The sequence below is a fragment of the Dendrobates tinctorius genome, unplaced genomic scaffold, assembly GCF_039654945.1.
Source record: "Dendrobates tinctorius isolate UK_male_01 unplaced genomic scaffold, ASM3965494v1 ptg000019l, whole genome shotgun sequence".
NCBI classification, from domain to species: Eukaryota; Metazoa; Chordata; class Amphibia; order Anura; family Dendrobatidae; genus Dendrobates; species Dendrobates tinctorius.
Genome location: NW_027361687.1, coordinates 64481521 through 64508226, shown reverse-complemented (window position 1 = coordinate 64508226; position 26706 = coordinate 64481521). Strand labels below are relative to the sequence as shown.

Sequence of the window (26706 nt, the reverse complement as noted above, 5' to 3'; positions counted from 1 at the left end):
GTATTACAGTAGTTATACTCTTGTACATAGGAGCAGTATTATAGTAGTTACATTCTTGTAAATAGGGAGCAGTATTATAGTAGTTATACTCTTGTACATAGCAGTAATATTATAGTAGTTATACTCTTGTACATAGGAGTAATATTATAGTAGTTATATTCTTGTACATAGGAGCAGTATTATAGCAGTTATATTCTTGTACATAGGAGCAGTATTATAGTAGTCATATTCTTGTACATAGGAGCAGTATTATAGTAGTTACATTCTTGTACATAGGAGCAGTATTATAGTAGTTATATTCTTGTACATAGGGGCAGTATTATCGCAGTTATATTCTTGTACATAGGAACAGTTTTATAGTAGTTTTATTCTTGTACATAGGGGGCAGAATTATAGTAGTTATATTCTTGTACATAGGGGGCAGAATTATAGTAGTTATATTCTTGAACATAGGGGACAGTATTATAGTAGTTATATTCTTGTACATAGGAGCAGTATTATAGTAGTTATATTCTTGTACATAGGGGGCAGTATTATAGTAGTTATATTCTTGTACATAGGGGGTAGTATTATAGTAGTTATATTCTTGTACATAGGAGCAGTATTATAGTAGTTATATCTTGTACATAGGGGCAGTATTATAGTAGTTATATTCTTGTACATAGGAGCAGTATTATAGTAGTTATATTCTTGTACATAGGAGTAGTATAATAGTAGTTATATTCTTGTACATAGGGTTAGTATTACAGTAGTTAAATTCTTGTACATAGGAGCAGTATTATAGTAGTTATATTCTTGTACATAGGAGCAGTATTACAGTAGTTATATTCTTGTACATAGGAGCAGTATTATAATAGTTTGTATATGTGACCCATCTGTTTCCTGCTAAGTGTGTAACAGATAATGCAGCAGACACCATTACGCACTGACGCGACTTTCACATCCTGTTGATCACCTATTATAAAGGTTGTATAGTGAAAGTAAAGTGAAGCTGATGCCATCATGTGTGATACTCTCTGCTGAGCTGCTGTATCTAATGCTAGCATGAGTGACAGTGTGAGCTGCTGTAGCTAAGCCTGTGGTGTGTGTAAGCTGATGTTCCCGTGCACCTAAGCTCTTCTTGTAGTTTCAGGAACTTTGTGCGCTGCGGACTCCATATCACATCTGTTGGGTTGGGATTTGGAGACCTTTGGAGTGTCAGATATGCTAGGACACGTCTGGGCGAGGGGGTGGAGGGTGTGCCCCTTTCCCAGGTAGGGAAGTCCTTGTACTGAGTGCAGGGCGGGATCAGCTCTGACATTAAATGTCTCACTCATATAGGATTTCACTTTCTACGTCTTCTGCTGCGCTCCTCTACCAACAGTCATCATGGGCACTCATGCCACCAACATGAGGGTCAAGCTGCCCCTCTTCTGCCTCCTCCTAGAAGCCATCACTATCATTCTTTTCGCCATCTTCGTGCGGTACGACCACGAAACGGACGCCAGCGCTTGGCACCACAAAAACGTCTCCGACTACGATAATGATTTCTACTATCGTTATCCAAGTAAGTACCGATCACTCTTTTATTGGGGTCTTAACCCTTAATTTCAAGGGGTCATTTCACCACTGCAGATATTAACTCCACTTGCTGTCACTGAATGGAAACCAGAACTGAGGGTTTTGTTGGAAGTGAGTTGAGTCAAGAGAGAATCTGTCAGTCTAGATACATTTGACCTGCGCTGATACATTGAAAGAGAGTCTCAGTTGTAACAAACTGTAATTTATACAAGAATGTTCCACTTCAGTGACAGCACGCATTGTCAACGTCATTATATTTGGAGACACTTTTAGGAGGGAAGTGGGACCCCTTCCTAAAATGATAACCACTCACACCATCATATACACTACATTATTTAGGATATGTGAAATATGAAGGACGGAAGGAGTTATCGTATATTGATAGTGCACCTTGAAAATTGGGTGGGATTTTCCATTCTGGTTAGATTTCCAGTTAATTGCCCCTGAACCAATACATCCGGACCTCCGTAGACTCAGGACTGTGTACTCCACCTCCAAGGGGCGAATCAATAGCGACCTGTCCTTGTGACCCAGTGGGAGAGATTCCAGTCCGGGGTGACTCGGTGGAAATACATCCACTTCTGGTAGACCTCCATGGAATAGTATCCAATGTTGGTGACCCAATAGGAAAGTTTCCAGTCGTGCAAGATACCGTAGTTTCCATTCTCAAATGACCCCATGGGATAGTGTCTTTCCTACCTGACCTCGTAGACTTCCACTCAGCACTGCCGAACCTTATGGGATAGTTTCCAAATCCTGAGGGATCTCATGGGATAGTGCCTGATCATGAGTGACCCAATTTCACATGCACTTGGCATAATGTCTACTACATCTACTGTCTGGTCATCCTCCGGTCCCATAATTGTCCCATAGTAAGGCATTCACTATCTGGAGGACATTTTGGTAAACACCACTCTGTGATGGCCCTATTGTCAAGTGTCTAGTCCTTGTTGGAGCTGTGGTTAACCTTGATATCCATGGGACTCTGTAGTCAAGCATTTAGTCTCTGGTGTCCTTGAGGTTATGCAAACACTATCTGGTGACTCCAAGGTTAAGCAACAACCCCCTGGTTGCCCTGTGGTTAAGCATCTCAGGTAGCGCTATGGTTAGGTAACTATTCCCTAGTGGCTCTCTGGTTAAGCATCCATTCCCAGGTGACTGACAATGACTTCCTCAAGGTCTTGTGGATAAGAAACCACTCTCGGTTGGCATCTATTCCCAGGTGGCCATGTGGTTAAGTAGGTAGTCCTTCTGGTAGTCCTATGGCCATTTCATGTTCTCATGATGGTTTCTCAATAATTCATTCACTACCTAGTGGTCCTGTGTGTAATTAACCACTCTGTGATGGCCTTTCTGTCAAGTATCTTGTTCCTGGAGGCCCAGTGGTTAAGCATTTATTCCCATGTGGCTCGCTGGGTCCTAAATAGTTTTACTGTTAAGCAACAATTCCCAGGTGGTCTGGTGTTTAAGCAGCCATTCTCTGGTGGCTCTGTGGGTAAACATCCATGCCCAGGTGGCTCTGTGGTCAAGCATTTAGACCCTTTTGGCCTTCTGGTAGAGCAGCACTTTTCTGGTGGTCCTCAGCTTGAGCAACCATGCCCCAGTGGCCCTCTTGTTTAGGCCCAGTGATTATGTGTATGACCCACTGGTAGTACCTTGCTAAAACATGCTAAACAATTTATTCCCTGGTGGGCTGAAGAACCTTGAAGGTATCAGGACTTTCCAGGATTTGGAAATCTTTCAACTGGAAGAAAAGTAAAGAGAAGTTTGTGACAGACTGTCAGCCACACGTTCTATAGAGATGAAAACACTTGTGAGATTTCACAGGCAGTTTCCATCTTCATGATACAACCTGAAAAACCAGACCTGACATTAAAAAGAAGAAATTGTCATTCATTCGAGGGCAGTGAGCGGTGAACGGAAAATAGGCATGTCATGTCTGGAAAGAGGGCACTAAATCCCTATCATCAAAATCAAGCAGCTGTCACTAGTGAGACCCTTTATAAAAAGGCAAATAATCTGGGTTTTCTATATACTTCATGGTTTTATTTTTTAACTATCTGCTTGCTGTCAATGAATGGAAACATATGAAGCCATCACTCAACATGACAATTTCATGGTTGTGACCAGCTCATGCCAGACTGACTTACATATAAAGCTTAACTGACAGTATCACACATGATAGGATTAGATACACGGCTATGCAGACAGTATCACACAGGATAGGATTAGATACACGGCTGAGCACAGTATCACACAGGATAGGATTAGATACACGGCTGAGCACACAGTATCACACAGGATAGGATTAGATACACGGCTCAGCAGTCAGTATCACACAGGATAGGATTAGATACACAGCTCAGCAGACAGTATCACACAGGATAGGATTAGATACACGGCTCAGCAAACAGTATCACACAGGTTAGGATTAGATACACAGCTCAGCAGTCGTTATCACACAGGATAGGATTATATACACGGCTCAGCAGACAGTATCACACAGGATAGGATTAGATACACGGCTCAGCAGACAGTATCACACAGGATAGGATTAGATACACGGCTGAGCACACAGTATCACACAGGATAGGATTAGATACACGGCTCAGCAGACAGTATCACACAGGATAGGATTAGATACACGGCTCAGCAGACAGTATCAAACAGGATAGGATTAGATACACGGCTCAGCAGACAGTATCACACAGCAGAGGATTAGATACACGGCTCAGCAGTCAGTATCACACAGGATAGGATTGGATACACGGCTCAGCAGACAGTATCACACAGGAGAGGATTAGATACAGGGCTCAGCAAAAAATTATAGTCTCTCTAATAAGACAGTTGTGTTTTCCTTTGAACTCTCGACCAAGGTTACGGTAGAGAACCACTATGGTCCGGACATTTCATGCCTGATAGATTTTAACAGGCTGTTGTTCCAGATCATTGCTGAGAGGAACAGAGCAAATTAAAAACTTATACTTGGATGGCATGATAAATCATTAAAAGGAAAGGACATGTAGAACAAAGCAACTCCACTGACCAACAAAAATTACAGAGAGAGCATCCAGCACTACAGACACTCGCTAATCACTTTCTTCTACAATAGGGGAAGCATTATAGTAGTTATAGTCTTGTACATAGTGGTAGTATTATAGTAGATATATTCTTGTACATAGGGGCAGTATTATAGTAGTTATATTCTTGTACATAGGAGCAGTATTATAGTAGTTATATTCTTGTACATAGGGGGCAGTATTATAGTAGTTATATTCTTGTACATAGGGGCAGTATTATAGTAGTTATATTCTTGTACATGGGGGCAGTATTATAGTAGTTATATTCTTGTACATAGGAGCAGTATTATAGTAGTTATATTCTTGTACATAAGGGCAGTACTATAGTACCTATGTTCTTGTACATAGGAGCAGTATTATAGTAGTTATATTCTTGTATATAGGGGCAGTGTTATAGTAGTTATATTCTTGTACATAGGGATCAGTATTATAGTGGTTATATTCTTGTACATAGGGTCAGTATTATAGTAGTTATATTCTTGTACATAGGAGCAGTATTATAGTAGTTATATTCTTGTACATAGGAGCAGTATTATAGTAGTTATATTCTTGTATATAGGGGCAGTATTACAGTAGGTATATTCTTGTATATAGGAGCAGTATTATAGTAGTTATATTCTTGTATATAGGAGCAGTATTATAGTAGTTATATTCTTGTATATTGGAGCAGTATTATAATAGTTACATTCTTGTGCATATGGGGGCAGTATTATAGTAGTTATATTCTTGTACACAGGTGCAGTATTATAGTAGTTATATTTCTTGTACATAGGAGCAGTATTATAGTAGTTATATTCTTGTACACAGGTGCAGTATTATAGTAGTTATATTCTTGTACATAGGAGTAGTATAATAGTAGTTATATTCTTGTACATAGTGGCAGTATTATAGTAGTTATATTCTTGCACACAGGTGCAGTATTATAGTAGTTATATTCTTGTATATAGGAGCAGTATTATAGTAGTTATATTCTTGTACATAGGGGCAGTATTATAAGTATATATACAGTATATATAGTTATATTCTTGTACACAGGTGCAGTATTATAGTAGTTATATTCTTGTATATAGGAGCAGTATTATAGTAGTTATATTCTTGTATATAGGAGCAGTATTATAGTAGTTATATTCTTGTATATAGGAGCAGTATTATAGTAGTTATATTCTTGTATATAGGAGCAGTATTATAGTAGTTATATTCTTGTATATGGGAGCAGTATTATAGTAGTTATATTCTTGCACATAGGAGCAGTATTATAGTAGTTATATTCTTGCACATAGGAGCAGTATTATAGTAGTTATATTCTTGTATATAGGAGTAGTATTAGGCCTCGTTCACACATCCGGTTTTTGTCATCCGGCACGATGCGGCAAAATTTTTAATAACCGGATCCAGCACCGGATCCGGTTTTGTCCCATAAGCTTTCATGGGCGCCGCATCGTGCCGGATGGTTATGCGTCGTGTCCGGTTGTTGCCGGACACGGCATAAATTAGCCGTCCAGCATCTGCAAAAAACGTTCCCTGCAACGTTTTTTGTCAGCGCCGGACCGGCTTTTTCCACAGCGCATGCCCGGACTCTGTGAATGTTAACCCCACAAGTGCCCGGCGAGAGAGAGATCTCTCTCTGTCACCCGGACACTTGTGAGAGATCTCTCTCGCCGGGCACTTGTGGGGTTAACACTCACAGTGTCTGGGTGAGAGAGAGAGATCTCTCTGTGGGGTTAACCCCACAAGTGCCCGGCAAGAGAGAGAGATTCTCTTGCCTGGACACTAAGTGTTAACCCCCCATGTCTCTCTCTCTCCACCCCCCTCCCCTCTCCTCCCCTCCCCTCTCCTATCCTCTCCTCCCCTCACCTCCCTTTCAGCAGCTGTCTCATTGGCTGCCTCTGTCCACCTCGTCCTGCGGCTCCTTTAATAATGTCCGAGCCGTATCGTCTCGCCGCACACACATCCGGTGTCACGGCTGCAGGCCGGATCCGGCGGCCCGGCTTTTCGCCGCACGCCGCCGGACCCCACACACCGGATGTGTGAAAGTAGCCTTATAATAGTTATATTCTTGTACACAGGTGCAATATTATAGTAGTTATATTCTTGTATATAGGGGCAGTATTATAGTAGTTATATTCTTGTGCATAGGGGGCAGTATTATAGTAGTTATATTCTTGTACATAGGGGCAGTATTAGGTATATTCTTGTACATAGGGGGGCAGTATTATAGTAGTTATATTCTTGTGCATAGGGGGCAGTATTATAGTAGTTATATTCTTGTACATAGGGGCAGTATTAGGTATATTCTTGTACATAGGGGGGCAGTATTATAGTAGTTATATTCTTGTACATAAGGGGGCAGTATTATAGTAGGTATATTCTTGTACATAGGGGGCAGTATTACAGTAGTTAGATTCTTGTACATAGGAGCAGTATTATAGTAGTTATATTCTTGTACATAGGAGCAGTATTACAGTAGTTAGATTCTTGTACATAGGAGCAGTATTATAGTGGTGTGACGAGTGTCAGCTTAAGCTGAGTCATTTTTCTTTGAAAGAGTGGACCCTCTGGGCTGTGGCACCCACCCACCTAGGGCGAGCTGACCTAGTGAGGAACCACCCCCTATACAGGGAGTGTCAGGGGCAGGACCAAGGGGGTGAGCCACCACGGCTACTGGACCAGACGGCTGGCTCAGGAAGCAAGACAAGAAGAGACAAGGCATTAGTCCAAGTAAACTTCATTCAGGAACACTTCAGGGTACAACAGGTGAAAAGGTGAACACACAAAATACGTAAAGCAAGATGCGTGCAAGGGCACGCCGAGGTCCAAAGCATGAGAAACTCTTCTAGGTAACACAGGTGCAAAACGTGAACATGCAGAGTCTATATAGCGAGGTGCGTGCAAGGGCACGCCAAAGTCCAAGACAGGGTGCGAGGGCATCGGACTCCAGAAGGCTGGCAAGGGCTGAGAGGATCCAGGCATCAGTGTGTAGACATCTGGCTCCAGACCTCCGGCAGTAGTCAGCAAGCTTCAGGAATCCGGCAGACAAACTAGGAGAAAAAACAGGGTGCGTGCTAGGAGACATGCCAGGATCAGATTCACAGAACCGAGGCCTGCGGATGCCGAGGGGCATGCCAGGGACAGGTACAAGGACGGAGGCCTGCGCGTGCGAGGGCACTCCAGGGAGAGGCACAAGGACGGAGGCCTGCGCATGCAGGGGGCACACCAGGGACAGGAACGGTGGCATCGGAAACCGGGGTGCTGGCATCGATCGACAGGGTCCAGGTATCAGGCTACGGACATCAGCACTGGACATCAGGCCGCAGTCATCTAGGTCCGGACCTCTGGCAGCGGTCGGCAGGTTACGGAAACCGGCAGGCAAGACAGGGTTCAGAGCAGAGCAATGAGAGCAAAAGACTTTGTGCAAGAGTAGCACGAAAAGGCACAGTGCGAGAACCAGCGTGCGTGCAAGGGAGCACGGAGTTCACAGCTGGGGGCACCGGCAGGTGGTACCGACGATGGCATAAGCAGGTGGTAACGACTAGAGGCGGCAACGCTGCGGCCACACAGCCGGAAACCACTATAGTACTGGACAGCGGGCACGGCTGAGGCACACAGGCAAGGACGACTAGAGGCGGCACGGCTGCGGCACAACAGGCAGGCACAGGTGACCAGGCACGTGCACGGAGGCACAGAGCCACAAGGCAGGGCTAGGCAAGACACGTGCGAGACAGCACGGCAAAGCCTAGTACGAAAAGTGCAAGAGCGCATGAAGTATCAGAGACAAGGCATAGAGTAGTAGACCAGACCCTGCGCATGCAAAGGACATGCCGGGTGAAAGGTACAGGGCGAGGCCAGTGCGTATCGAGGGGCACGCCAGGGACAGAGCATGGAACGGAGGCCTGCACGTGTAGACAGACACGTCAGGGACAGGGACAGAGTCTAGCAGCGGAGCGTAGGCCGAAGCCCAGAGCCGGGCCAAGGGAGAGCCTTGGGACTAGACAGGGTACAGAGCGGAGCCTGCACATGTAGGAGACAAGCCAGGGACAGACACAGAGCAAGGCCTGCACGTGTAGAGACACGCCAGGGACAGGGACAGAATCTAGCAGCGGAGCGTAGGCCAGAGCCGGGCCAAGGGAGAGCCTTGGGACTAGACAGGGTACAGAGCGGAGCCTGCATGTGTAGGAGACACGCCAGGGATAGGGACAGAGCGAAGGCCTGCACGTGTAGAGAGACACATCAGGGACAGAGTACACGAAGCAGCTAAGCAAGGTAAGACAGGAAACAAAGCACGGAAACATAGACAGAAACACAGAACGGACACAGAGCAAAGAAGGACTACAAGGCAAAGCAGAGCAGAGACAAAACATGGCACAAGGGACAAACACCAGACAAGACACGAGACGGAATACGAGCACGAAGCGTGTGCAGAGACGCACGACAGAGCAGAGTGCAAGGGCACAGACTAGAGGGAGCGACCCAGAAGACCAAGCAGCCATGCAGGGAAGCAACACAATACTCAGGCCCTGAGCATAGGAAGGTGCGGTCTAATATAGGGCATAGCACCACCACTTCTGGGTCAGGCTCAGGGAAGAACTTCCAGTTCAGTTCCTCTAGGATCACAGAGCGCGGTCACATGATCAAGGTTTCAGACATGCAGAGATGATTGCAGAACCAGACAGTGCAGGATCCTAGGAAAGGTCACATAATCAGAGTTCCAGACATGCAGAGATGATTGCAGAACCAGTGCTGAAACCTAGGCAGGTCACATGATCAGAGTTCCAGACATGCAGAGATGAATGCAGAACCAGCCTCTGCTGGAACATAGGAAGGACACATGATCAGGGGTTCTAGACATGACGAGATGATCACAGAAGGCAGAGCAGAAACACAGGCATCTTGCAGCTCAACAGTCATGAGGTGAGTGTGCACACTGCTCTAGGGATCATGCAGGGTAGCAGACATGAGATGCGCGTGCACGCCGCTCCAGGGGTCACGAGGCAAAACAGACATGACAGACATGGAGGACATGACAAATAGTTATATTCTTGTGCATAGGGGGCAGTGTTATAGTAGTTATATTATTGTTACATAGGGGGAAGTATTATAGTAGTTATATTCTTGTACATAGGGGCAGTATTATAGTAGTTATATTCTTGTACATAGGAGCAGTATTATAGTAGTTATATTCTTGTACATAGGGCAGTATTATAGTAGGTATATTCTTGTACATAGGGGGCAGTATTATAGTAGGTATATTCTTGTACATAGGGGCAGTATTATAGTAGTTATATTCTTGTACATAGGGGCAGTATTACAGTAGTTATATTCTTGTACATAGGAGCAGTATTATAGTAATTATATTCTTGTACATAGGGGCAGTATTATAGTAGTTATATTCTTGTACATAGGAGCAGTATTATAGTAGTTATATTCTTGTACATAGTGTGGTACAGTAAAGGGTGTTTTACTGGATGGGAGATACATTTCTCCCAGCAAGTTAATGTTTGGCGGGGTTTTTCCCTAAAGACAGGACCTGTGATGATGTCATGGTCACGTGATCAGCCCATGTGATGTTAACCTCACTTGTGGGAGGGGTTATGGGCTATGTAATGGAGGTTGATGTTTGGCACAGGGATAGTGTGTTTCTGGAAGTTACAGGAACTTGGCTGGATTTAGCCTGAACTTGTATACAGGATTCCCGTGCTGCAGGACTGTGGCAGCAAGACTCTCAACAACCCTCTGAATGACACCTGGCGGATGCCGCGGACCTGGCAGCCGCTTAGTTAATCCAATCCCGTGCAAGGGGTGAGTCTGGGACCAGTGGTTTTCCAAGCTGGAGTATAGCTATGTTCCTTACATTCTGTTAATCTGCTGTTTGCAACGTGACATTAAACCACTGAAATTGGACTTTAAGCCTGTGTGTTACCTCGTTACTGCAGCCCTGCCATTACCTACCAGAGCGAATCCCTACAATAGGGGACAGCATAATAGTAGTTATATTCTTGTACATAGGGGCAATATTATAGTAAAAAAAAAAAAATAGAAGCAACAAAGATCAGCTCACCTCCTCTCCAGTCCCACCGCGCGGATCATGCATTGCTGCAAGTAGTATGAAGGTGAAGCAGAAGTCCAGTGTGGGTGATATCCATAAAAATTAACTTTTATTCCATTTTCATTAAAAGCACATAAGTCCAAAATCCATCTTTATATCTAGAGACACAAAAAAACGGGTAGTTCTTTACCAGTGACAGTCACAGGCTTAAAGTGCATTTAAAATTATACATGTTTCAGCGGTCGTGCCACCTTAATCATTGTGATAAAAATAAAATGGAAAAGGGCTGCTATAAAGGACTTGGTCCATTAGGTTCCACCATCTGATCCTGCAAACAGAAACAGAGCAACACCTTCAGAAAATTAATGCGTTCAGCCTGGAATTTGCATATACAGATACTATGCTTAAGGAAAGAGAAGAAAAAAAAAAATACAAAAATTATAACTTATCATTAGTGTTGAGAGATACCATCCGATATTCAGAAATATCGGATCGGTTTGGATCGGCCCGATACACAAAAAGTATCGGGTATCGCCGATTCCAATACCGGAAGTCCCATTCAAGTCAATGGGACAGAATTATCGGAATTAAAAAAACCCTTTCTTGCCTTGTACATCCTGTTCGGGAGGGGGGAAGTGTGTGGGCGGTGCGTGGGCGGACACTGTGCGTGTCTGTGTGTGCGGGCGGGGTCTGTGCGGGCCTCTCGGGGGTCTGTGCCGACTGTCGGGGGCCTGTGCCGGCTGCCGGTGGTCTGTACGGGCCTCTCGGGGGTCTGTGCCGACTGTCGGGGGCCTGTGCCGGCTGCCGGTGGTCTGTGCCGACTGTCGGGGGCCTGTGCTGGCTGCCGGTGGTCTGTACGGGCCTCTCGGGGGTCTGTGCCGACTCTCGGGGGCCTGTGCCGGCTGCCGGTGGTCTGTACGGGCCTCTCGGGGGCCTGTGCCGACTGTCGGGGGCCTGTGCCGGCTGCCGGTGGTCTGTACGGGCCTCTCGGGGGTCTGTGCCGACTGTTGGGGGCCTGTGCCGGCTGCCGGTGATCTGTACGGGCCTCTCGGGGGTCTGTGCCGACTGTCGGGGGCCTGTGCCGGCTGCCGGTGGTCTGTGCCGACTGTCGGGGGCCTGTGCTGGCTGCCGGTGGTCTGTACGGGCCTCTCGGGGGTCTGTGCCGACTCTCGGGGGCCTGTGCCGGCTGCCGGTGGTCTGTACGGGCCTCTCGGGGGCCTGTGCCGGCTGCCGAGGGCCTGTGCCGGCTGTCTGTGCGGGCCTGCCGGGGGTCTTGTGTGTGTGTGTGTGTGCAGGCATTGTCCGATGGGACTACAAGTCCCATCGGGCAATGCCTGCTACAATGACAGTGATTGACACATTAGCCAATGATTGGACAGTAGTAGTCCCATCATCCGGCTAATGTGTTGAATGTAAAAAAAAAAAAAAAAAAACATACTACATACATACTACATTCATACAACATACTTACATGCTACATATATACTACATTCATACAGCATACATTAATACTACATACATGCTACATATATACTACATTCATACAGCATACATTAATACTACATACATGCTACATATATACTACATTCATACAGCATACATTAATACTACATACATGCTACATATATACTACATTCATACAACATACATACATGCTACATATATACTACATTCATACAACATACATACTACATACATACATACTGCATACAAGCATTCATACAATACATACATATAGACTTACAGTACATATAACAGAGTACATACTCACCATCACTTGTCACTTTGATCCCCTAAGCCAGTGTCATCTGTGGAAAAATACAAAAATAACAAACAATATACTCCCTGATCCGCAGAAATCCACGCGTGTCCCACGCCGATCTCCCGTGGAGAACAGCAGCATCAGCTGATGTGACCGCTCTCTACGGGGCTCCAGGAATCCAGTGACGGGAGTTAGGTATCCTTCCGCACTGTATTCCTCCGCAACTGTAAAAAAATAGTCCCTGGTCTCACTTTATGGCAAAATCTGTGTGGGAACTTTCTCACACAGCAATGCCAAAAGTGAGACTAGGGACTATTTTTTTTTACAGTGGCGGAGGAATACAGTGTGGAAGGATGCCTACCTCCCATCATTGGATTATTGAAGCCCCTAGAGAGCGGTCGCATCAGCTGATGCTGCTGTTCTCCACGGGAGATTGGCGTGGGACCCTCGTGGATTTCTGCGGATCAGGGAGTATATGGCTTGTTTGTTATTTTCATATTTTTTCATAGCTGACACTGGCTTCGGGGATCAAAGTGACAAGTGATGGTGAGTATGTTCTCTATGTTATATGTACTATATGTCTACGTTACGTATGTATTGTATGAATGTATTGTATGCAGTATGTATGTTGTATGTCTGTAGCCTGTTGTATGTATGTAGTATGTACTATGTATGTTGCATAAATGTAGCATATATGAAGCATGTATGTTGTATGAATGTAGTATATATGTAGCATGTATATACAGTGGGGAAAAAAAGTATTTAGTCAGTCAGCAATAGTGCAAGTTCCACCACTTAAAAAGATGAGAGGCGTCTGTAATTTACATCATAGGTAGACCTCAACTATGGGAGACAAACTGAGAAAAAAAAATCCAGAAAATCACATTGTCTGTTTTTTTTTCATTTTATTTGCATATTATGGTGGAAAATAAGTATTTGGTCAGAAACAAGCAATCAAGATTTCTGGCTCTCACAGACCTGTAACTTCTTCTTTAAGAGTCTCCTCTTTCCTCCACTCATTACCTGTAGTAATGGCACCTGTTTAAACTTGTTATCAGTATAAAAAGACACCTGTGCACACCCTCAAACAGTCTGACTCCAAACTTCACTATGGTGAAGACCAAAGAGCTGTCAAAGGACACCAGAAACAAAATTGTAGCCCTGCACCAGGCTGGGAAGATTGAATCTGCAATAGCCAACCAGCTTGGAGTGAAGAAATCAACTGTGGGAGCAATAATTAGAAAATGGAAGACATACAAGACCACTGATAATCTCCCTCGATCTGGTGCTCCACGCAAAATCCCACCCCGTGGGGTCAGAATGATCACAAGAACGGTGAGCAAAAATCCCAGAACCACGCGGGGGGACCTAGTGAATGAACTGCAGAGAGCTGGGACCAATGTAACAAGGCCTACCATAAGTAACACACTACGCCACCATGGACTCAGATTCTGCAGTGCCAGACGTGTCCCACTGCTTAAGCCTGTACATGTCCGGGCCCGTCTGAAGTTTGCTAGAGAGTATTTGGATGATCCAGAGGAGTTTTGGGAGAATGTCCTATGGTCTGATGAAACCAAAATGGAACTGTTTGGTAGAAACACAACTTGTCGTGTTTGGAGGAAAAAGAATACTGAGTTGCATCCATCAAACACCATACCTACTGTAAAGCATGGTGGTGGAAACATCATGCTTTGGGGCTGTTTCTCTGCAAAGGGGCCAGGACGACTGATCCGGGTACATGAAAGAATGAATGGGGCCATGTATCGTGAGATTTTGAGTGCAAACCTCCTTCCATCAGCAAGGGCATTGAAGATGAAACGTGGCTGGGTCTTTCAACATGACAATGATCCAAAGCACACCGCCAGGGCAACGAAGGAGTGGCTTCGTAAGAAGCATTTCAAGGTCCTGGAGTGGCCTAGCCAGTCTCCAGATCTCAACCCTATAGAAAACCTTTGGAGGGAGTTGAAAGTCCGTGTTGCCAAGCGAAAAGCCAAAAACATCACTGCTCTAGAGGAGATCTGCATGGAGGAATGGGCCAACATACCAACAACAGTGTGTGGCAACCTTGTGAAGACTTACAGAAAACGTTTGACCTCTGTCATTGCCAACAAAGGATATATCAAAAAGTATTGAGATGAAATTTTGTTTCTGACCAAATACTTATTTTCCACCATAATATGCAAATAAAATGAAAAAAAAAACAGACAATGTGATTTTCTGGATTTTTTTTTCTCAGTTTGTCTCCCATAGTTGAGGTCTACCTATGATGTAAATTACAGACGCCTCTCATCTTTTTAAGTGGTGGAACTTGCACTATTGCTGACTGACTAAATACTTTTTTTCCTCACTGTATGTATGTTGTATGAATGTAGTATATATGAAGTATTTATGTAGTATGTATGTATGTTGTATGAATGTAGTATATATTTTTTTTTTTACATTCAACACATTAGCCGGATGATGGGACTACTACTGTCCCATCATTGGCTAATGTGTCAATCACTGTCATTGGAGCAGGCATCGCCCGATGGGACTTGTAGTCCCATCGGACGATGCCTGCACACACACACACAAGACCCCCGGCAGGCCCGCACAGAACACCGACAGCCGGCACAGGCCCCCCGAGAGGCCCGTACAGACCACCGGCAGCCGGCACAGGCCTCCGACAGGCCTGTACAGGCCCCCGAGAGGCCCGTACAGACCACCGGCAGCCGGCACAGGCCCCCGAGAGGCCCGTACAGACCACCGGCAGCCGGCACACGTCCCCGACAGGCTTGTACAGACCCCCGAGAGGCCCGTACAGACCACCGGCAGCCGGCGCAGACCGCGCATCGTGATGACATCATTTCAGCAGCCAATCACAGCCACAACAGTGGCTCATTGCATTATGGGGACTTCCGATTCTGATATTGAAAAAATATCGGTACTCGGTATCGGAATTCCGATACAGCGAATATCGGCCGATACCCAATATTTGCAGTATCGGAATGCTCAACGCTACTTATCATTCATAATAATTCATAAGATCTTGCCGAATATTCATGCCTAGGGGGGCTCTGGACTTAAGTTGATACATCCACAATATCTCACTGTTGGTCATTTTTATTTTTATATCTCCCCCTTGAAACGGAGCTTTAACCCTTTCAATACCGCAGACCTCAAATAAGCTGACATCCCCATTATGTTTATGGATGAGTATTATAGTATTATTATGAGTATTATAGTAGTTATGTTCTTGTACATAGGGCAGTATTATAGTAGTTATATTCTTGTACATGATAGGGGGCAGTATTATAGTAGTTATATTCTTGTACATGATAGGGGGCAGTATTACAGTAGTTATATTCTTGTACATAGAAGTATTACAGTAGCTATATTCTTGTACATAGGGGGCAGTATTATAGTAGTTATATTCTTGTATATAGGGAGCAGTATTATAGTAGTTATATTCTTGTACATAGGAGCAGTATTACAGTAGTTATATTCTTGTATATAGGAGCAGTATTATAGTAGTTATATTTTTGTACATAGGGGCAGTATTATAGTAGTTATATTCTTGTATGTAGAGGGCAGTATTATAGTAGATATATTCTTGTACATAGGAGCAGTATTATAGTAGCTATAATATTGTACATAGGGGGCAGTATTATAGTAGTTATATTCCTGTACATAGGGGAAGTGTTACAGTAGTTATATTCTTGTATATAGTAGCAGTATTATAGTAGTTATATTCTTGTACATAAGGGCAGTGTTATAGTAATAATAATAATAATAATAATCTTTATATAGCGCCAACATATTCCGCAGCGCTTTACAGTTGAACAGTTTCAAACACAACAGTCATAAGTAACAACGTTAACAATACAATAATTAAAGCGAAATAAGACGACCCTGCTTGTGGAGCTTACAATCTACAATGAGGTGGGGGAGATACAAAGCATAGGTTTGTATTTACAATAGTTATATTCTTGTATATAGGAGCAGTATTATAGTAGTTATATTCTTGTACATAGGGGGCAGTATTATAGTAGTTACAGTATGTTCTTGTACATAGGGGCAGCATTATAGTAGTTATATTCTTGTACATAGGAGCAGTATTATAGTAGTTATATTCTCGTACATAGGGACCATAGGGACAGTATTATAGTAGTTATATTCTTGTACATAGGGGCAGTATTATAGTAGTTATATTCTTGTACATAGGGGCAGTGTTATAGTAGTTATATTCTTGTACATAGGAGCAGTATTATAGTAGTTATATTCTTGTACATAGGAGCAGTATTATAGTAGTTATATTCTTGTACATAGGGGCAGTATTATAGTAGTTATATTCTTGTACATAGGGGCAGTATTATAGTAGCTATATTCTTGTACATAGCTGCAGTATTATAGTAGTTATATTCTTGTACATAGGGGGCAGTATTATAGTAGTTATATTCTTGTACATAGGAGCAGTATTATAGTAGTTATATCCTTGCACATAGGGGCAGTATTATAGTATTCTTTTACTAAGCAATTATGGCATTTTATTAAAAGAATAGGAATGTACTGTATGAGTTTGGTTGCACTATAAATGTTTTCCGTGCATCTCTTACTATAATTTTTTTAATTATTAAACCAATGATTATAAAGAAATGTTTGAATATTGAGTTATTTCGCCCTCTGGTGTATATTAATAGTAAGTACAGGGAAATGTTTTTTGAATTATTTAATTACCTTTTTATTGTTTATATTCACCATTTTATATTTTTTTTATAGGTTTCCAAGATGTCCACACCATGATCTTTATAGGCTTTGGCTTTCTGATGACCTTCCTAAAGCTTTACGGTTTCAGCAGCGTGGCCTTCAATTTCCTGATCGCATCCTTTGGTCTCCAGTGGTCCACGCTCATCCAAGGATTTTTTCATGGCTTCCATGATGGAAAAATCCATGTTGGTATAGAGAGGTGAGGATTCGTGACAAGGCCATGATCACAACTGGTCACCTGAGACTGATCAATAAATAGCTGGGAATTGGCAGAAATCCGCTGTTTGCTTTGAATTGTTGCCAAACATTTTTCTTTTTTCAAGTCCTCAACAAAGGGAAAAAAATGATGAAATGTGCTTGGCAAGAGATAAAGCGAAAGTTATCTACCGCTGTAATATTTCTGCATTTTATTTTCTGTTTGGCCACTTTATGATAATTTGGCCACTGGGGGGCAGTGTTCTCTTGAGTCTATACTGTAGGGGATTTCTGGTTATCACTTCTTTTAATTCACTTTTGATGATAGTCTACATAGACAGTAGAAATGGACTGGTGATTGCTTCATGCATATTAAACGGACGCTCAGAAGCTTACAACCACTGCAATCCGGCAGGTAATTTTACTAAGCAGAAAAAAATAAAAAAATGAAAAAAATAAATAAATTAAAAGAAAACAAAAAAAACACAGTTTTATTCGGACTCCCATGACAGCACCACGGGAGAGAGGGGATCCGCCCTTTAGGAACAGGAAACCTACAGATACAAAAAGGGCGGCACCTCTCCCACGCATCATCAGTTGGTTTCCTGTTCCTGAGGGGACGGGATCCTACAGAGAACCGGATCCCAGGCCGGCCGATACAGGTAGCGAGGGGGTCTCCTACCTCGGCCTGGTGCGGAACTCCTGGAGGACGCCACGGTGGCCCAGGATGGGTGGCACGGCGGTGGCGTATGCAGCAGGGAGCGGCGTCCGGAGGAGGTCCATCTCCAGCGTAAGGCCGCCGCCGGTGAGTATGCCCCCCCGGGGGCTCCTGGCTCCGGCGGCGCAAGTGCGGTGGTATCGGGGGCCGGCGCGGCTGCGGGGTGCCGAGACCGGGGAGCGCTACATTCCGGAGCGCCCGGGCGTCCCGCGTGACTTCCGGTCACGTCGGGGTCACGGTGACGTCAGGGGGCGGGCGGAGGATGCGCTTCCGGGTCAGCGGCGCCACTGCGCAGGCGCGAGAAAACCAAGATGGCGGCGCCCATCGAAAACGCCGATAAGCGTCGGGTCTCCGGCCAGGTGGGGCGCCAGCTGGGGAAGGGAGCCCCATTAAGTGGGGAGGAGCGCGGTAGGAATACTGCTGTCCGGAGGAGGGGTATATAGGCAGGACCCTGGCAGGGTGCCTTGCCTTAGCCACATTATTGTGAGCAGTAATGGAGAGCGATCAGGAGCAGCAGCGGCAGCAGCAGCAGCGGCAGCAGCAGCAACGGCGGCAGCAGCGACAAGCATCACTGCCGCCCCTGGATGACCTTCGGCAGGTCAAGCAGAAAAAGAAAGAGTCCCGTGACAGTAAGGAACGTGCGGGACGAAGTGACCAATCCAGTCATAAAAGCTCCTCTAGGCAGACAGGAGCATCGACTGAGAAGAATCCCCCTCATTCTCCAGTACTTGATTGTGGCTCTGGTAAGTGATCTTCGTGAAAGTTCACTCAGTGACGGGACCCCCCTTCTGTGTTTTATTCTAGGGGAAGAAGGCTACAAGTAAAACTAAACACAGGGAATGCGCACTCTGTGCATGCCCATTACCTGACTCATGCCCCAAAAAATTGTGCCCCCCCTGTATTCAGCAGACAGTGGCGGAAGAGTCGCCCGCGGTAGCGGCGAGTTTAAGGGACATAGTCAGGGCAGAAATGAAGGAAACCCTAAAGTCTTTGTCCCAGCCGGAAAGTCTAAGGGGCGGGGTCCCGGTGGAGTCCGATTCCTCGGCAGAATGGAGGAGAAGTAGAGACTCCCAGGCTTCATCTCCCTCGTCCTCCTCAGGAGAAGAGGAATCTGGGCGGTTTTGTCTGCCACTTGACCGTGTAGACAAGCTAGTCAAAGCAGTCAGAGGGACAATGGAAGTAGAGGAGCCTAAGCCCCAGTTATCCATGCAGGATGTCATGTTCGGGGGCCTGGAGCAGAGGAAGCGTAGAGTCTTCCCATTAAATCAGAAAATCCAGGATCTGATCCACAGAGAGTGGGAAAAAAACGGATAAGAGAGGGTCACTACCACCAGCCCTCAAACGCAGATATCCCTTCGATGATCCGGCAGTGAATACTTGGGACAAGGCCCCCAAATTAGATGCAGCCATTACGAAGGCATCGAAAAGATCCTCGCTAACCTTTGAGGACATGGGATCCCTTAAAGATCCCCTAGACAGGAGGGCAGATACCTTCCTTAAGAATACCTGGGAAATGGCTGCCGGGTCCTTAAGACCAGCAGTGGCATCAACAAGCACGGCCAGGTCTATGATGGTCTGGTTGGACCAGTTAGAGTCACAATTAAAACAGGGTACATCAAGGCAAACAATTCTTGGGGCCCTACCAACAATCCAAGAGGGAGCAGCATTCTTAGCAGATGCCTCAGCGGATGCAGTAAGAATGGCCGCCAGGGCAGCAGGTCTTTCTAATGCGGCTCGTAGTGCTGGCAGGGGGACATTCAGTCCAGGGCGAAGCTCTGTGCTATTCCGTGTGAAGGTGAATATTTGTTTGGCGCAGCCCTGGACGAACTGCTTGAGAAAGCTGGGGACGACAAGAAAAAATTCCCAAATCTCTGGTCTGCGTCCTACCGACGTCCATTTGGTAGAAGGAGATTCGGTCAGGGGAGAAGGCGCAATTCTTCGCTTATTAGAGACCGTCCCAGATGGGAAGATAGAAGGAGAAGAGGTACGGGCTACATGTTCAGACGCTCGTCGAGAGATCAAAAGAGACAGAATCAATGACTAGTAATTCCCGTGGGGGGTAGACTGTCATCCTTCCTCCCGGCATGGTTACAGATTACAAATAGTGACTGGGTGCGCAAGGTAATATCCACCGGGCTTAGATTGGAGTTTACCCAGGTCCCGCGGGATACTTTTAAATCAACTCCTTTAAGATCTTCACCCCTCGAACAAGCAGCTTTAGAAGCGGAGGTCTTAAGCCTTTGCCAGAAAAACGTCCTGATAGAGGTTCCAGATTCTGAGAGAGGAAGAGGGTTCTACTCTCCCTTGTTCCTGATCCAAAAACCTGATAAGACATTTAGGACGATTATTAATCTACGTTTCCTTAATAAGTTTTGGTTAATCGTACTTTTAAGATGGAGTCCATCAATACAACAATAAAAATATTGTTAAAAGGGTGTTTTATGGCAGTCATAGATTTGAAAGATGCGTACTATCATGTACCTATCCATGCAGATTTCCAGCAGTACCTGAGAGTGGCAGTTTCAGTAGACGGCACAGTCCGTCATTATCAGTATAGAGCCCTTCCCTTTGGTCTCTCAGCAGCACCCCGGGTATTTACAAAAATAGTGGCCGAGGTTATGGCTCATTTACGGGAAGTGGACATCTTAATTGTTCCATATTTAGATGATTTTTTTAATTGTGGGAAAATCAGTGGGCCATTGTATATCCCAGATAGAAAAAGCTAAATCAAGGTTAGAAAACCTTGGGTGGATATTAAACTATGAAAAATCCCGACTCCAGCCCTTAAAGATACAGAAGTTTCTAGGCTTACTATTAAATTCAGAAACTCAGCAGTGTCTATTACCATTGGATAAATTGCAAAATATACAGCAGCAGGTCCTTCGGGCGATTGATAATCCTTCTATGACCCTCAGACAGGCCATGTCCCTGTTAGGCTCTCTAACCTCATGCATCCCAGCAGTCAGGTGGGCACAATTCCATACTAGAGCCCTTCAGAAGGACGTCCTGGTTAATAGCAGGGCCTTGGGAGGCTCCTTACAGGGTCAAGTGTTGCTAAGCCCCTCAGCTGTTACGTCGCTTAGATGGTGGCTCGATGACAAGAACCTAGCCTCAGGGGTGCCCTGGGTAACGCAGATAACCCGTATTATAACCACAGACGCTAGTCCCTTCGGTTGGGGGGCCCATATGGGGAACATAGTGGTACAGGGACATTGGGATTCTGATGCTGAGATCTCATCCAACCAGAGAGAGCTATTGGCGATAGAGCGGGCAGTCAAAAAACTCATTATGTACCTACAGGGCCATCACGTGAGGATACTCTCGGACAACCAGGTAGCGGTAGCATATATCAACCACCAAGGTGGAACCCGTTCCAACGCCCTGATGCGGATAACAGAACGTCTCCTTCAGATAGCAGAGGAAAGTTTTCTATCTTTAACAGCCCTCCACATCAGAGGAAAAGACAACGTGAAGGCAGACTTTCTAAGCCGCAAGGCTCTGAAGCAAGGAGAATGGGCTTTGAACAGGGATATTTACCACCAGATTGTCAGCAGATGGGGTCAGCCAGAGGTGGACCTCTTTGCCACCAGAGAAAACGGAAAAGAAAAATCGTTCTGCTCTCTGAATCCCAGGGAAAATCCACTGGCAGTGGATGCCCTCCTGATAAGATGGAACTTTTCTCTGGCATACGCCTTCCAGTTCCCACCATTAAATCTTCTACCTCTGGTAGTAGGGAAGATCGGGCAAGAGTCATATTAATTGCCCCCTTTTGGCCCAGGAGGACCTGGTTCGCTTGGTTGAGGACCATGTCGGTATGCGATCCCTGGGTACTGCCAAACCTTCCGGATCTGCTCTACCAGGGGCCAGTCAGCCACCCGCAAGTAGCGGGACTCCATTTGATGGCGTGGTGTTTGAGAGGACACTATTAAAGGATAGAGGGTTCTCCAAGAATTTAATTGATACCCTCCTAAAAAGCAGAAAACTAACTACCACTAACATCTATGCTAGGACCTGGAAGCGATTCCTGTCCACCTTTCAGTTTGATGTCAGAGACGGAATTCCCACGAAACATATTCTGGAGTTTCTCCAGAGGGGTCTCGAATTGGGTCTCTCCACAAGTACATTAAAAGTACAGGTTTCAGCTTTAGGAGCCTTGTTTGCATGTGATATTGCCAATAACTATTGGGTAGCAAGGTTCATCAAAGCAGCGGCTAGATCGAGACCCATACACAAAGACAGATGTGTGCCTTGGGACTTAAACTTAGTCCTTACAGCCATGACAGAAAGTCCGTTTGAACCTTTGGATTCTGCCTCATTAAAGATTATATCTCTTAAGGCAGCGTTTCTAGTAGCGATAACATCCGCACGTAGAGTGAGCGACATACAGGCACTTTCCAGATTGGCCCCTTACACAGAGTTCTTACAGGATAGAGTAATCCTAAGGCCAGATCCAGCACACCTTCCCAAGGTAGCATCACAATTTCACAGGACACAAGAGATAGTTCTACCTTCCTTCCTCCCTAATCCGACCAACCCTAAGGAGCAAAAACTTCAGGCATTAGATATTAGGAGATGCTTACTTAAATATTTAGCAGCCACGGATCCTTGGAAGAAGGAGAATGCATTATTCCTATCCTTCCAAGGTCCCAGGAAAGGTTGTAGGGTATCGAAACGCACATTAGCAAGGTGGATTAGGGAGGCTATCTCTCTTGCCTACACAGCAGGTGGAGGTCCGGCTCCGCAGAACCTGAGGGCGCATTCCACTCGTGCCATGGCATCGTCTTGGGCAGAAAGATCTGGAGTGTCAATTGATCAGATATGTAAGGCGGCCACCTGGTCATCTCCTTCCACCTTTTTTAACCACTACTGGTTAGACATGGGTGCCTCCTCAGACCTCACCTTTGGGCTAAGGGTGCTGCAGGCTGTAGTCCCTCCCTAAGTTAGTTTACATCTCTGTAATTCTCTTGTGGTGCTGTCATGGGAGTCCGAATAAAGTATTAAGTTACGTACCGGTAACAGTATTTTTCGGAAGCCCATGACAACACCCTTAGTTCCCTCCCTTGTTCACATATAGGGGTGCACTCCTTTAGAAGATTGCCCACAGTTTACTGTATGTGGGAGATGGTATAAAAATATTTCTGATAAATAGGGTAGATAGGTTGTGTACTAACCATGGTAGCCTCTCAAGGTCTGTAATCCAACTGATGCGTGGGAGAGGTGCCGCCCTTTTTGTATCTGTAGGTTTCCTGTTCCTAAAGGGCGGATCCCCTCTCTCCCGTGGTGCTGTCATGGGCTTCCGAAAAATACCGTTACCGGTATGTAACTTAATACTATTGGAATTTAGCCTCGAAAAGACACAATACTCTCTCAAACAGGCTGATATAGCATGTCATAATCGGCTATATCAATAGATCAATGGAAACCTGAGACCAGCACCCTGTCACTGCTGGATATTGTCCAGGAGTTACTAATGCTCGCTGGATAAAATATAGAAAATATATATTTTTTTTTTTAGTAATAAGTCATTAGAAACTTTCTATTGAAGACTTTTTTTCTTCCAGAGTAAAATTGAAATAATTATTTTTATGGTTCCAAATAATTTTTGGGGAAGGATATGAAGGAAGAACATAAATCATTATACACAGGGGTGGACATACTTGGGCCAGAGGTGGAGGGGGGTACTGCCCAGAGAGACAGACCACGCCGCTGCTATGGGGCCACTCAGTGAACATAAGGGTGGGAATGAGAGTTGCCCAGTGTCATGCAGCATCAGGCTCCCCTCACTCCCACTCGTAATCATGTGGATCCCAGAGCCAGGGAGAGCAGTGCACAGAGTGCAGGGATTGGAAAAGGGGGCGTGTAATGCAGGGCGAGACGATGGCCAATGAACGCTTTCCTCACCAGACTGGTGAGAGCGCTAACTGCAGCATATGGTCAATAGTAGCAGACCATGCAGCTGCTATGGGGCCTGGACAGGTGAGGGGGCCCAGATGGGTGAGGGGGCCCACGATGGCCGCTGGGGTTTGGCAGCTGTGCTGACACAGTACTATCTCCTTTAATTAAATGTAAGCGCCGGCCGCTGTATACCCCCTGGCCCCTTGAAGCTCCCCTTTCCTTGTTTCCTGGTCAGCAGTTGGCTGAAGTCTCTGGCTGGATTTGCATAAGAACACCACGCCTCCTGGCAGCCAGAGAGCAGCACACGTGCATTGCAGGAAGCAGAAAGCAGAAAACATTCATGAGCCTCTCTCACTCAGGGCGAGGGACACACACATAAGACGGTGAGCCCGGCTGGGGGTGGATTTTTTTTTTTGTTAAATGTGTCCCCTCACTGTGCTGGCAGCCTGGCACTTTACATTTACAATCACTCTGGCTGCACTTTGCACCCTAGGGAGGGGGGACCGGCTGCACGCACTGTGGAGGGTGGAGGGGGCCCTGCATGCACTGCAGGTGTGTGCGTGCGTGCGCTCGCGTGCGTGCGTGCGTGTGTATGTATGTATGTGTATATATATATATATATATATATGTATGTGTGTGTATGTGTGTGTGTGTGTATATATATATATATATATACACATATATACACACACAAGGGACAACAGTGGGGGAAGAGCAGCACTTACAGTGGGTCTTCTGCTCCGTACACTGGTCTATTCCCCGCAGCATCTCCTCACAGAGAAGAGGTTGGGGGAGAAGAGCTCACAGCACATCAGTGCATTGAGCTTAAATCAGTCCTCTCTGCTGTTTCCTGGTCCCCTCACAATTCTTGCACAGGGGCCCCGAGCTGTCAGTGTCCTCCCCTGATTATAAAATAATAAAAATCTGAACATACACTTTCACTATAGTTATCTAATATAATAATCATCTATGCCATATAAACACAATATATTTATACTAATTGGTGTGTTTTGGGGTTCACATTAAAACAATCATTTACACTATAGGTAGCTAATACATTAATCCTTTACGTATGTAATGGAACCATCAAAAGGCTGCTGTTGACAGATCTTTAATTCTCATGTGTGCTTATTACGGTGTATTTTTGGAATATATTTTAATCCAAACCTGGTTTCTGATGCAATAATCATCAATGTCATACATATATACTACATAAATGTTGCTCCTGGAAAACCATTAACAAGTTTCTGTTGTTAGATCTCTAATTCTTATGTGTACTTATTGTTTTTTGGGGGAGGGGATTATAAATCATTATACTATTTGCAAAGCCTGGATTCACATTTATAAAGTTGGTATCAAATATTCTAAAAATTTATTAAAAATTTATTTTAAAAAAATATATATATTTTTCGTGTTTTAATTTTCCATTAAAACAATCATGTATTCTCGGAAACCATCAACAAGCTGTTGACAGGTCTCTATTTCTTATATGTCCCTATTAAGTACTAAGTGATTGGTTGGTTAACTAAAGGGTTATTCAAACAACTGAAAGTTATTACCTATCTGTAGGATAGGGAATAACTTACTGATTGGTCATACCAACAATCCCAAGAACGGGACTCTGGCTCCTAAATATGACGCTCTATAATTCATTTCTAACACAACAGTACTCACGTATAGTGCTGACTTAAATATTCCGCACAGTGTTAATATAGCGCCATACAATTACCAAATAATAATGCCATATAGTCCTAAGATGATAGCATAGTAAGTGACATAAATTAAATCCTTGACAAGCAGATCTCTAAGTGAAGATAAAAACTTACATTGGTGGTTCACGGTAGCATTGCCTCATACCATACGGCAGTTATAGTCGTGTACTGGTTGTGTCGTCTGCGAACCAATGGACCATCATTACTGAATGTAGGTAGGCCATTCATTTGAGAAAAATGAGTTTAGGTCTTATTCAGACAGATTTGTACTAGCAGAGTTTTTGAGGACCCATTCTAAAAGGTTATGGTTTTGAAGGACATGGTCAAGGGAGATGGTTTTTAGACTATTAGTCACTTACATATAGATCTCTTTTCTTCTTAGTATGATCAATGCCGACTTCTGCACTGGAGCTGTTCTCATCTCCTTCGGAGCTCTCCTTGGCAAGACAAGTCCTGTCCAGCTGATTGTCATGACTCTATTTGAAGTGACTCTATTTGGCATCAACGAGTACATAATTCTCAACCTAGTTGGAGTAAGTGACAAAGAGTTACTGGACCCATAATAGGAACCATAAGTGGTCATCATGTCCAATCTTGCCCTTATCTCATAGACTTCTTCAACTTGTTAACAGTAATATAGGTCAAGAATGAAAAGCATACAAGACCCACCTAGGCTCGAAAGCCCACAGGTTTCCATTCTTGAGAGGTTTGAGGTCTTGTAGCCAGATCTTGATACTGTCCATACGAGTTACATCCAGTAACAGAGTCTCTAGGGCTAAAAACAAACCTCAATGTCGTCTCTCCCCTTTCTTCTTTTTCTGTTGCTCCTTGCTTTTTCTCTATGCAGCTCTTCAGGCCTAGTTGCAGTGCTCCTCATATTTCTAGAAACCCATGTCACAAAGAATACAGAGGGTCACCTTAAAATGACGTTCTGAGCATAGATTCATAGGTTTAAGACTCATACTGAATGTTTGATATGTCATTCTTGCCTGGTT

At 44.8% G+C, this 26706-nt stretch overlaps 1 protein-coding gene and 1 long non-coding RNA gene across 2 annotated transcripts in view; one reads left to right on the top strand and one right to left on the bottom strand.

Annotated features, from left to right (window-relative positions):
* Positions 1–1292: 1292 nt before the first annotated feature.
* The window catches only part of RHBG (Rh family B glycoprotein), a 37991-nt gene continuing 12577 nt past the window's right edge, over positions 1293–26706 (top strand). Inside the window, exons 1-3 of the mRNA XM_073567149.1 lie at positions 1293–1546; positions 17204–17390; positions 26094–26244. Of these exons, the coding sequence (XP_073423250.1) occupies positions 1369–1546; positions 17204–17390; positions 26094–26244 (516 nt within the window). The 5' untranslated portion in view covers positions 1293–1368. The remainder of the gene's footprint in view (positions 1547–17203; positions 17391–26093; positions 26245–26706) is intronic.
* LOC141083013 (uncharacterized) lies at positions 6530–26182 on the bottom strand. The gene is made up of 3 exons (XR_012230624.1): positions 26071–26182; positions 10696–10841; positions 6530–7678 (listed from the first exon to the last, which is right to left on the bottom strand). It is a non-coding gene; the product is annotated as an uncharacterized lncRNA (long non-coding RNA).